At 35.3% G+C, this 13,832-nt stretch overlaps 1 protein-coding gene across 1 annotated transcript; it reads left to right on the forward strand.

The window, feature by feature from the left end:
• The first annotated feature begins 605 nt into the window (after positions 1-605).
• LOC116341454 (putative mediator of RNA polymerase II transcription subunit 26) lies at positions 606-12,526 on the forward strand. The gene is given in 10 exon segments (XM_031768567.1): positions 606-811; positions 3,528-3,596; positions 3,684-4,086; positions 4,161-4,353; positions 4,438-5,493; positions 5,597-5,877; positions 5,997-6,254; positions 6,373-10,326; positions 10,328-10,931; positions 11,025-12,526. Coding segments are annotated over 8 exon segments (6,564 nt in total). The 5' UTR covers positions 606-811; positions 3,528-3,596; positions 3,684-3,927; the 3' UTR covers positions 11,084-12,526.
• The last annotated feature ends 1,306 nt before the right edge of the window (positions 12,527-13,832 follow it).

A 13,832-nucleotide genomic window follows, 5' to 3' on the forward strand; every position in this document is an offset into this window, starting at 1 on the left:
GTCGAGTATGTACGTTTGGTGGACGCGTTAAGTACATTTTCCGAAGTACTTGGTTTATCATCGTGCAACCCAAGTACCTAAAAAATCATTGTATACTCTTTCGAACGGAAAATTTGTTTTCATTCTTTAGAATGATAAGCTATTTGTTGAATTTTTAATAAAATTCGATATTGACGATGAATTTTAATGCAAACAAATGTTATTATTTTTCATTTTATTTAATTTTTGACAACTCAGTTAAGTTGTACAAAATATAAAAATTGTTTGGAATGACAAAAAATAGTCCAGGATGAGTGACATCGGCATAAATTGGATCTGATTTCAGTTGTATTTGGATTCGGTACAAAACCGACAAAGAAATAGTATATTTCTTCACATTAACACATTCATTTTATAAATCATAGAAACCTGTGCACACATTGATATCATTCATCATTTGAAAATGTTCCATTCGGTTTGCACAAGCATACTCAAAAAATAAATAAATACTTAAATCCCGTATATTGTTCATGTCTATACAGCGAATAATAGTATTTAACAATACCAATTCACATCTACACAGTGCGCATGTCAGTTTCAATAAAAATGCAAATGGCGCCCGTTGTTATTGTTCGCACTCAATGAAACAAATTAGTCCTACAAAAAAAATCCATTTTTTGTGTTTTTTCCGTTTACTATCTGCGATTTTGAAGTTTGTGGATCGAAAAACTCAATCGAATATGTTGAAAATTGTGTTATTTTTGAATTGATTGTGTTTTTAATTCTGCATTTCATTTAATTTGATGACATTAAAGTGTGTCATGCAAATGGGGTAAGCACTCGCAACACACAAGAAATATATATATTTTTTATCGAGGCGAATACCATATTAAAGCGAAACAAGCGCAACAACAGCAACACCATCCGAAATATAGTTGTAGTGAGAATGTGCGCAATAAAAATGATTTTGAAAAAAAAACAAACAAAAAATGAAAAAATGTGTTATAAATGAAAAACGGAAAAAATTCCGACAAACGAACAAAAAAAATGTTGAAGAAAAAATTGAGTGTAGTTGAAGAGATTCCAAACCGTGGCAATGGCACACTCCCCATCATATATACACACTAAGACTGTAATATACCAAAATGGCTGCTTCGTCGTCAATCCTGTTTTATTGTTGCCCATTTCTTTTGCTCTTTCACAGTTTTTCTCATTTGAATTATGATTTTGAAATTATTTAATTCGCATCGACAAAGTAAACCAAAAATTTATTTAAAAAAAAATATTTAATTTTTTTTTATTTTATTCGTGTAATTGGATTCAGTGCAAGTACCATTCTTTGGCCGATCATGGATTGTTTTTTTTTTCTTCCTCTTCGGTCTTATCATTACCATGTATAAGACAATATTTTAAATCTTGAATTGAAAAATTTATGCATAGTGCAAAATAAAATGCAAACAAAAAATGAATTAAATTATCAACTAAGAATTAAAATCTACAAAATTAATGCATTCATGATTGCGTGAACTTTTTTTTGTCAAAAAAAGAAAATACCGTGTGTCAGTGCATGGAGTGAATAATACCAGTTTCAAGGAGCAGAGAGAAAAAAATATTCGAAAAAAAAAACGATGAACATAGAATTACGTGTGTTTTGTGTGTAATTTTTGATGGCACTCTGTCACACGCAATAAACATTGATTTTTACAATCTTCAAAATTCGTTGTTCTTTCAGTCGAAGCAGAAAGAGGACATTTATTGAAATCAATGCGATGACAAAATTTTCCATCGTCAAAATGAAAATCTGTCGTCAGTTTTTGATCGCAATTGCGATGAATGATTTTAAAATCGTAAATTGAAAGTGCGTGCGTGTGAGTGTGTATAAGACAAGGCAATTTTAATCCTATCAATCGACTTAAAATGTTTGCATCAAAGCGCATTTGAATGGCGCGATAAAGTGTTTTTTTTTTCACTAGACATGGTCTTTTTTATATGGCAATTTTCTGCCATTAAAGCACTTATTGCTTTTTTCCGTCATCTTTCTTTTGATTTTGTCATTGTCGGTGCAGTTCAGAGTAGGCAAACTGAAAAATCGTATCATGGCATTTACGCAGTGTGCATATAATGATGTATGTGAATGAGTGTGTGATAGCGCAAAAAAAAACCTAACTACACAACGAGTGAGTGAGAAAGAGAGATGCAGAGAAAATGCCCGTTGACTTGTTTCTAGTTCTACTGCCTGCCTGTATATTGTCATTTCATGTTTACCACAAACGGCGACAGACGTCTAAAAAAAGTTTGTCAGATGAAAGAATAGAAAAAAAAAACAACACACCGTGAGCTCGGAAAAAGTTGAATCGAATTCGAACTGCATGTATTATTGCCACATACATGGCAGTGGCGGGCAATAAGAGTACCAACAGTGGCAAAAACTCTCTCACAGTGATTATGTGTGTTGAGTACATTTTTATTTTTCTGTGCTCATAGATTCACAGAAAACGAGCAACACAACGAGCGAACGAGAGAGAGAACAGAACAGTAGCAGCAATAGCAAAAGAAAAGAGAAGAAACGAAAAAAAAAACACACAACAGTCAGTCATTTTCTGTGCTGTTGAAACGTTGACTCTCGGTCGTGCGGTGTGCAGCAGTAGTGTGTTGTTATAAAAAAATTACGTACACCATATTAACTGTACGAATACAACGAACCAAATAGAAATACATAGAAAGCGCGATCACCATTCTCATTCGATAAACACAGAGCAACATGCAGCGCGCGCGGCAGCACACATGATACAAAGCACATATTTACACATAAACTCTGATAGTGAGAACGGCAACAACAGTAGTCGCGTGAACTGCACCAAATACACACGTATATCATTTCGTATTAGCGATTTCGATAGGTTCGATTTTGTTCATTCTGTATTTTGCCACACAGTTGAAGTGAAGAAAGAAAGAAAAAAAATAAAACACACACACACACCTTACACACTGAATGAAAATATACATGAAGAAATAAAGAGAATGAAAAAAAAAATTGCCATGAATTGCCTTTATATGCCTATACGTTGCGTGTTTGCGCTGTAAATGTTCTTTCAAAAACTGGTTGACAGCAACACCAAAACTACTTTCATGATTTTGTTGTCCTCGCATTACACTGCATACATGAATTAAATCGGCCGATATATACAAAAACGTATAAATATCACAAGATTTTCTTCTTTGCTCGTTTTGGATGAACACACGCATTTAGGGAGAAAACAACGAGCACTGAGTGTAAAAGCAAAAGAAAAAAAAAACATTTAATAATTGTCAATGATGAGATTGTACGTAACTAAGTGTGTTCAATGGCCTATACGCGACTAAAGAAAGAACTATCAGAGAAAAAACGTCGCATTTCTTTTATTAAAAATGGTTTTTGCCTCGATAAACTGTTAAGAAAATTGAAAATATCCACCGTGAATTATTTCTAGATTGTTTTTACAACATTTTCATCGGCAATTGACAATTATACTAATCCAATGTTTTTTCTGTGTTTTTTTTTCTCTTAGATTTTGTTAGTTATTGTTCGTGCGCCAAATAATATTAATAACGAAATGGTTCCCAGGAAAAATAAAGTGGTACGTTAACCGGCGCAATTATTTTCCAAATTATTATCCATTTAAAAAAAAAATGTTTTCGTTTTTTCTTGTAAATAAACAATAAAGTTCTAATTGAACCAAGTTGACAACACGGACAACATAAATATCTTCAAATCAACATCCAAGAAGTGAACTCGAAACCAAAATAAGAAAACAAAGTGCATTGAATGTATAATAAAAAGTAAAAAAGGCCGTCGTTTCATTGTGAAGAGATCATAATTCAGTGAAATTGGCATATATTTGTAAGAAAACGGAAGAAGAAAACAGTGCATTATCCATTTGAAACTGATTAGAAAGATGCACACACAAAATGGCGGAAGATAGTGATGGTACGTTAAAAGCAGTTGTAATCTGTGAAGGCGACCTACATGATCCAGATTTTCCGCAAAAATTCCGCTCATTATTGGGTAGACTAAAGTCAATATTAGATCCACCGAAGCGACGAAAACGTTTTCTCAAAGTAGACAAGGTGAGTTTTCAATTGCAAATTCAAACAATTTGAGTAAAGAGAAAAGAGATTAATGTTTTGATTATGTATTTTAGGTTGAACCATGGAACAGTGTACGTGTTACACTTTCGATTCCAAAGGAGGCTGCTTCGAAATTGCGACAATTGGCAGCCGAAGGAAGTGCAGCTCTAAGAGCGCTTGGAATATTGTCTGTGCAACTCGAAGGCGATACTGTGATATCTTTACGTTTAGTGGGACAAGAAGAAATTGTTTTAAGGACAGAAAGCGGTAAGTACCCCTCCACTATTCAAATGACATGTTTCTCGTTTCAATTGGGCTCTAAATGTTCTTCGTTTGTATTTTTATGAATAGAAAATGCACCAGCCGTCAATGGTCAGAATCGGAATAGTGCAGCCGCCAATGATTTTACAAATTTACTTGCACACGTGCCTACACCACAGAACAATCAGCAGTCACAGCAAACCATATGTGCCGGAAGTGGAGAAGGACCGAGCGGTTTGTCGACGACGACGACCATTAAACAATCGCAAATCATTCGAATGAATTCGATTGATCCATCGCTAGGTGTAAATGGTCCATTGGATCCAAAGGCTATTTTTAAATCGCCAAATACAATATGTCCCATGGATGGTAAACTGCCAACGCCGGTGCCATCGAATATAATCGAAGCGCGTGAATATCCATTTGAGAGTATGACACAAGCACGTGTCATTCAAAGACGTGAAAATACGTTGGGTCAACAACAGATACAAAATCAACAACAACTACCACCACCATCACCACAGCAACAGCAGCAGCAGCTGCAGCAGCCGCAACTTATTCGACCACCATCGACAGATCAACAAGCACCACCACCGCCTCCATATCCGGGCGCATCGCCGACACGTAATGCCAATGTGAATATGATGAACACGCATATAGTCACAAATAAAATTGCGCTAAATCAACAAGCATCGACATCCGGAAATATTGCAATATCAAGCCCATTGCTTGTGAATCTATTGCAAACCGAATCAACATCGTCATCGTCGTCAACAAATGCACCAAAAACAATGATTGCCGCAAATGCGCCAACAACAATTATGAAAAATGGCCAAGAAATCGTAATACTGAGCAATAATTCGATGCCACCGCATCCAATGCAACAAGTAAATCATACACAGAACTTTGTAATTGCAAATAGCAGTGGCACGGACTTAGGTTTTAATAAATGTATAGTTAATAAGCAAACGATACAATCGCCAAGCCCACACCATCAAATGCGTGTGCAACAACAATTTGTAAATGTGTCGACCGTTCAGTCTGTTCAATCGACAATCAATGAGTCAATGCAGCAATCACAACAACAGCAGCAGCAGCAACAACAACAACAAACTCTAATACATAGCAACAATAATAGCGGTAAAGGTGTGTTGATTTTGCTTAAGATTCGGCGTGATCTTTCTTTTTCTAAAATATTCGACATTTCATTCTAATCAAAAAATTTATTTATCTTTTTTGTGTGACACAGATAATAACAGTAATAGCGAAAGAAATCTAAACAATAGTAATGTATTAAGCACAGTGCCACAACAAGCAAATAGTATCGTAATCGCTGGTAATGCTACTACAGTGCCTTCGACAATAAATAGCGTGAACAAAATTCAATCGAGATATCCTCAGCAGCAACAGCATCAAGCGATACCACCTCAATTCCAACAACAATTTGCAAATCAATCACAAATCAGAGCCACCATGATATCTGCTCAAAATGCCAATCAATCACCACAAAATCATCATCCAAATCAACAGGTGAACTATTTCAAATTTTTATATTTATATTGTCGCCCATTAAATCACGCACAACTAACTGGTTTGAATTGGTTTTCCGTCTTTTTTTCTTTGTTTTTTTTTCTGAATTTTATTTATAGCCAATGGCAAATATGATATCGATACCACCTAATCAAATGAATACATCACCACAAACAATACCCGCTCAAGTTGTATTACAGAAGCAACAACAAATACGTGCTATGCATCCAAATATGATTGCTCAACAGCAGCAACAGCAACAAATGATCGGTGCCAATATTCATCATCAGGTTGAATTCCGCCAACCGGCGCCAGCAACAAATGTTGTTCTACAGCAAAACCAAATACAACCAAATCAGATGCAACAGTTTCAGCAGGTAATTTAATATACATATAAAAGCGGTGTCTACGATGTAAAATATATAAATAGAATTCGTTTGACTAAGTGTAAATATTTGTTTGTTTTTTTCTGCTCCAACCCTCCAATAATCGCAGCAATCTCCACATATGATGCAGCAGCCGCAGATAATAGCTGGAAATTCAATACAATTTAATACGCCAATGGGATCTCAACAATCACAACAGCAACAACAAACACAGCCACAGCAAATGGATCAATCAACATTTAATCCACGATGGCCGTTAAAACCGATGGATTCGGCAACGCAATCCAGTTTTCAAGAATTCACGCGATATCAAATGCAATACAATTTAAGTCAGCAACAACAACAAACGGCACCCGAAGATTCACTAGCTGATCAATTGGCCGATTTGGATGAAATAACACGCACCGATTTAGAATCATTGTTGCCCAGTATAAATGATACCGATTTAGACTCAGCTTTAGGTTTAGATATGAAAGCGCCTTTAGAATCGTTACTCGATGCAAAAGATTTGGAATTGGATCTAATCGATGAGACTATGGATACAACAGCATCGACAAATGTTCTTGGTGGAACTGGTATTCCATCGACAAATGTCACAAACAATCAAATCGTATGCATGCCGCCACAACAAAATCCAAATATGATGCCATTTCAGCAAAATCAATCAAAAATTCCAATGCAACAGCAACAGCAACATCATCAACAAACGGTCGAAATGAATATTAATCATTTTCGAGCAGCGACGACAATGGATAAACGACCCTTAAATCCTCAACATCAAATGCAACAGCAACAGCAACAACAACAAACCAATATGTTGAACCCATCCATGAACGCACCACAACATCATCCATCGATGCTTGGAAATATGCAAAAAACACCGCATTCGCATCCGCATCCGCATCATCAATTGATTCATGCGCAACATAAATTCGAGCAAAAAATGAAACAACCGATTGCTGGAAAGGAAAAGCAGGTGCTTATAAACCCATTGACTGGTGTACTCGAACCGATTCCATCGGAGGAGAGTGGCGATGAGCTTGCTACAACTGATGGTGGACTTGCATCGTTCAATGAATTCAATTTGACGACATCAATAGCGACACCAACACAAATAACAACAGCAACAACATCCAGTTTAATGTATTCAGATGATGATAATTCATGCAGTACATTCTCAAAAACATCCGATCACAGTGATAACGATCGTTCCAGCCTTTCGGAATATTCGGGCAAAGGCAAAAATGCAGGCAAACGAAAAGAGAAAAAAGAAGTTGTGAAAAAGCCGAAAATTCCAAAAGAAAAAACCCCAAAAGGTTCATTGCTTAAGGAAAAACTGCAGCAAGGCTTGAAAGAGAAAATTAGCAAAAACAAAGAAAAAATTAAAGCAAAAAATTTGCCATCGCCCATCATTTCGAATGCGACCATTGCTGAAATGAGTGACAAAAGTAATCCTGAAAAAATTAAACTACGCTTGAAATTAGAAAAATCCGAACCAGTGACACCAGCATATAAAGTCGATGTGAGTTTTGGTGATAATTTAAAACGTACGCCAAACGTATCGAATCCGGCCGGTTCATCAACATCACACAACACATCTTTGTCGGCATCAAATAGTCCAATGAATAGCACACTAACGCCGGGAAGTGAAGAATTACGTGTGCCCCCATTGCACATTAGTTTACGCGGACGAAATTCGGTTGTTATTAAAAATTCGAAAAAAGGCCGAAAGAAATCTCAAAGCGGTGTCGAAGATGATGATAAAAAATCAAGCAGTAAAAAGTCATCGTTGAGCAATGCAGCGAATCCAAGTACACCAAATATTGATGCGACTCAACTTACAAACAATACAAATCGTTTACATCACACTACCACCAATGACGATTCAACAAATTTCAATACAAATACACCGTCAAATGCAATGGATCATTTTGTTGATAGCAGTAGAGTTGGAACATTGCTTGAAGACGGAACCGCCAATCAAACGGAGAAAATGGATCAGTCAAAACAGTCAAATCAGTCGGAAGCAACGAAACGATTGAGTGGTGATTTAAATGCTTCAACAAATGGACCAATTCAAGCAGAAAAGAAGCGTCGATTAAGTCAAAACTCAGTTTCAACGATAGCCGGCAGTGGTCAAGAGATGCCAATATCATCAATTACCGTTGGCACAACATTGGTGACATCGAGAAGCTCAATGATGCCAATGACGGACAACTCCGTTGAGTCTATCAGAGAGGCAATCGGTTCAACGAATGTTGGTACATTGAAACATTCATCGTTAACACCGTCAAAAGTACAAAAAAGCACCAATAATAATAACAATAGTTTAACTTTGAACAAAGCGAACAAATTAAAGACCAAATCACTGATCACTCTGCTCAAACATCAACAACAGCAACAGCAATCGGATCAATCGATTGGAGCCAATCAAAGTATATCGGTAGTCGATAAACTGAAGCCAAATGATGTTGCGCCCCAAGATGCGATCGCAGAACGGGATGGCGGGAATGTTGATGAAGAACATCAAAACAAGCAAAAATTTCGTGAATCAATTGAAAGTGAAGACAATTCAAAATCGAAAAACAGTCAAATTGAATTGAATTCAAATGCCGTCAATAACACCGATGACAAATGCTTGGAAAAGATAAAAAGTACTCAAAATGATGCGAAAACCGACGTGATTGAAGTGAATAACATCGGAAACGGAAATGATTCTGGTCAAAAGTTAACATCAAACTCATCAAATACAGCAATCTCATCGCCATTTGTAAATCAAACGATTGAGGCCAAAGACTCACCACGCCGCGATATCATTGATGGAATAATAAATGCATCACAAGCCATACGCTGTTCACCAGCATCTCAAGCGCAAGGTGAAGACAGCGGAATCGAATCAATGGATGCGCTATCCGAAAAAAGTCCACATCAAACGGCAAGTCCACACCAAACAGCCAGTCCACATCAAACGGCCAGTCCACAAACAAATTACGTAAAACATCTGGACAGTCCCAAGGAAACGTCGCCCTCAAAAACGTCGCCCGTCGACAGTGGCAATGGCAATGACAACGGTAGTGGTAATGTTGCACTGCGCGGTGAAAACATATCGGCCGAAAAGTATTCAAATATCGAAGCCGCATTGGCCAAAATGGAAGGTCTGAATGAGTTTCTAACAAGTGACTGTGATAAAAATTCTGTTGAAGTCGATACGACGTGCGACAGTCAAAAGATGAATGGTGAACATTCAACGTTGGAAAATGAGAACGCAGCTGAACTTCTGAACGATCTCGTCGAATCGAAAAAAAATCAAATCCTCTTGGCCGCACTTAACGAAGGCGATGATTCGTTGAACAAAAACACTGACAAAGATATCGTGTCGAACATTGATTCAAATGAAGTGTGCGAAAATAAGGATTTAAATGAAAATCAAACGACCATCGAAATAGAAACAAAAAATAATGTTGACGAAATGCCAACCAAACCGATCGATGATGCCAATGAGGAAAAGACAAAAAACACTTCAAACGAAAAACAAACCGTTGAATCAAATGCCAACCCTGTGGAACCATTCAAACAAGAGCCAATGCCACAAATTGAGAATTCGACAGAGAAAATTGATTCAGATGCAATAGATACGAAAGAAAATGAAACAATCGTACCAGAATCAAGTGAATGTTTATCGGATTTCGATCAAACTGTTTCGAATATTCAGTACAATGAAATGGATATGAATCCAAAATCCGAGCCAGCTAAATCGGAAGAAGACAAAGAGATTGAGGATACAATGAAGGCCATGGAAGTCGATTCAAATGAGTCCAAAGTATTGCAACAATTATCCATTGAAATTCCATCCAATGAGAATGACATTGCACAACGCGTACGAACGCGTGCCAGTAGTAAATTGGAAAGTCCATTGGATGCATTAAAACAATCACCATCAGATTCACCGGCCGGTTCAACGAGATTCGTGAAAGCGACAAAACGAAAACGTCACGAATCGGAGAGTTCAACACAATCGAATGTAAGTGATGACATGCCGATCCGTGCAAAAAAACCGCGAAAAAATTGGTGATACAACATCAAGTTCAACATCGTCAACATCATCGTCGCCGACAAATGTTCGATCCAGCGGTGGACAATTAAAAGAAATGATTTTGGTTAGCACAATGACCACATCCAATTCCAATTATAATAACGATTCGGAAAATATGATCATTCGAAAATCAGAGGATTCATCCGATTCAGATGAGCCGCTGATTGAAGTAGCCGGAAAAGTACGTAATGCCAAAATGTGCAAAGTTATTCTTGAATCGGTCATGCTAAAAAATCATCATAAACCATCGATTGGTAGCGTTGTTGGTGATCAACCAATTGCCAGCACAAATCATGTATCTCATTCCAGTAACGATGGTCAATTGAAACAAAATCAAGTACCAAAAAGTGGCGACGAAAAAAGTAGCACGATGGGCACACGTCGAAGCGTACGAATGAATACGGGAACCAAAGCGTCGAAAGTAACCAACAATCAAAACAGTCATAGTGTTAGTGCGAATTCAATTGAAAATCATAATGATGCTCGTAAAAGTGGAAACGGTACAACGGCCAATTCAATCAATAACATCGAATCAACGTCTTCAATGGATGCACGACGCAAAACTCGTAGCACAGGTAACATGATCATTTCACATATATACTGTTTATTTTCACATAATATCAATTTTGATATTGAATTGTTTCTTTGTGATTTGATACAAATCATAGGCTTGGACACAATTGGCGGCGAAGGACGAAGAAGGCGACTGTCTCGTGATAGCAAGTGACACAGAGCATGCGTCTCCGATGGCCAAATGGACATTGATGAGACGCATTTGATTTCAAACGATGAATATTATGAGGTATCACTCAGCAATAGTGATGATAATGAAAATTCCATTCATTTCATCGACACCAATCATGAATTCGAGTGCATTGAAGAAGATGACACATTGGAAGAGCAACAACAAACCAATCATGTTGAGAACTATTACACCATTGACATTGAAGATGATTTTGACACCGAAACCGATTTTGAAAAGGATTCACTAATCGCATGAAACAATAATTTCAGTCTATGTACATTTCAAAGTAAAACTACATATAAATCAGTGACATAGAGAGTACATATTATATATTGTCGTTGTGCAAACGATATGCACATTTATTTGAGAAAAAAAAAAAACGAAAAATATATGATATGATAAAACATTTGTACTTGCTTTACACAATAAAAAAAAGTAAACAAAATGTGAGAAAAATAATGAAATGACAACAAATAAAAATACTTAAGTGACATTAAATTGTGGACTATGAACAATTTAAAGGGCGGAAAAGTCAAGTTGAAAACAGCTAAATTGCATGAAACATAAAAAAACCTGGCTGCAAATATCGTTATACTATAAGGACAAATAATTGTTGGTTGTCATTTGAAAATGATGACAAGATAATGAAATAAAAGAAAAATGAAAATACATAATAATATATACCCAAGAGAGAAATAAAAAGAAATACAAAAGATCATTTATCTACATAGAATTATAGAAGAGAGAAAACAACAACACATAAATTTACTGCAACAGTAAACACAAACATTTGAGATATGAAAAATAAATAAATAAATGACTAAATACTAAGAGAAATTAAATAAAAACAAAATGAAAAGAAAAAATATTATTATGCAAGTTATAAGGATTAACAATAAATTTAAAATGTTTTTATTAAGATATAACATATAGAGAAAAAGTGTCTTATATATGTAGAGGAGAACGATGAAGGAGATAAAAATGAATAATTATGATGATTAATAGCAAAATGAACACACAGATGCTTAATTGTAATAGCATACAATACACTTTAAAACAAAACAGAACAAAAAAGAATATTAAATTCATAATATTTTTTTATATTTGCTGGTCGTGGAATAAGAGGGAAGCAAAACAAAACATACAAATACAGATTATATGGAAAGTTCAGTGGAAAATTCAAATCATACACACAAAAACACATATACAACACAAATGTTCCACACATCAATCGGCAAATAGATGACAAATATTACTGTTTTCAAAGACATCAACAAGCAAGTTAATTACACACACAAAAACACACACACACACAGAAAATAAATTAAAACGTGTTCATAGACAGATTAGCATGTTAACACATTTAGGATATTTTGCCCCGGCAAAGCCAATCCACATTCATTAAAATACAATTCGCTTACAAAATTACGGATCTTTTCTTTCGATGCTTCAGACGGAACATTCAGTTTTTCATTCAGTTTCAGATTTATTTCATTTGCGTTGCAGAAATCTCAAATCGAAAGTTTCGATTATCACCAGAAATTCACCGAAAAATGTAGAATTTATATATTTTGTGGATATCTTGGTGAAAATGTTGATTCAAACCATTCTTTTAATTTATTCGCCAAAAAGCTGCTCACTTCTATAAGCTTTTTTAAAAATTAGATTCCACCTTCTAATTTTCGAACGTCCTCGAGAATTGATGAGTATTCAATAGGAAATTTTCATAAATAATGGGTGAACGCCCCGGAGATCTGGAGTAGCTTTTAAGTGGTGTAAAAAGTACAATAAACGCAGATGCATTTTATACACACATAAATATAAAAAATGGAATAATTTTGTTTTGTTTTCGAATCTATCGCATATTCATTCTCTCTTTCTCTATTTCTATCTCACTTTCAACCACTTATTCTTATCTGTTTTAAACAAACAACAGGCATAGTGCAAATATATTCGAGTATCGTAGATTTATAGCTGTACTAAATTTATTTTTTGCACCCATAAAAAAGCACACAGACAGACAAACACGTACACACCAAATACAAATCTGAAGCTTGAACAAAGGAAACTAACAATGAAAACCACAAAACAAATAAAGTATTTAGAATGAAATGAAAACAAAACGAAAATGAAACAAAACAGTGTGGCTTTTTATCTAAGAAATCTACACTGATGGTAATTGAATTTCCCAATAAAGAATCCCTCTTGATACACACTGGCCTTTGAGCAATCCAATAAACAGAGTATTGCATTGTCAGACTGTAGTCCAAGACTGATTACGGACACAATATTTAAATAAATAAATGAAGAAAAATTAATGTGAAACAAAATGACAAATATATATATATATATATGTAGATAGAGTGTGGTAGTAATAATTATGGAACAGCACGTAGAAAGAGACATTAATTGTTAATTGAAACAAATAAACTCTATTAAAAATGGAACGCTCACACACAAACAAACAAATAGAAAATACAAAACCACACACGCCGATACATTTATACCCTTTAGTTTGTCTATTTTATTCGTTTAGTTTGTATTTTACGTTTTCTCTCTTTTTTACTTTAATTTTCACAGAAAATTAAATTTTTTCATCGCAAACAAAGCATTCATTTGAGATGTTGTAATTTACTGCAAACAAATAGCAACAAGAACAGATAAAAAAAACAAGTTTCTTATTATTATATTATCATCATAATCATTAACTTTAAAGATTATTATTGAAAAT

Source organism: Contarinia nasturtii, unplaced genomic scaffold (assembly GCF_009176525.2).
Source record: "Contarinia nasturtii isolate CC-2019 unplaced genomic scaffold, AAFC_CNas_1.1 Cnas_scaffold_695, whole genome shotgun sequence".
Lineage (NCBI taxonomy): Eukaryota > Metazoa > Arthropoda > Insecta > Diptera > Cecidomyiidae > Contarinia > Contarinia nasturtii.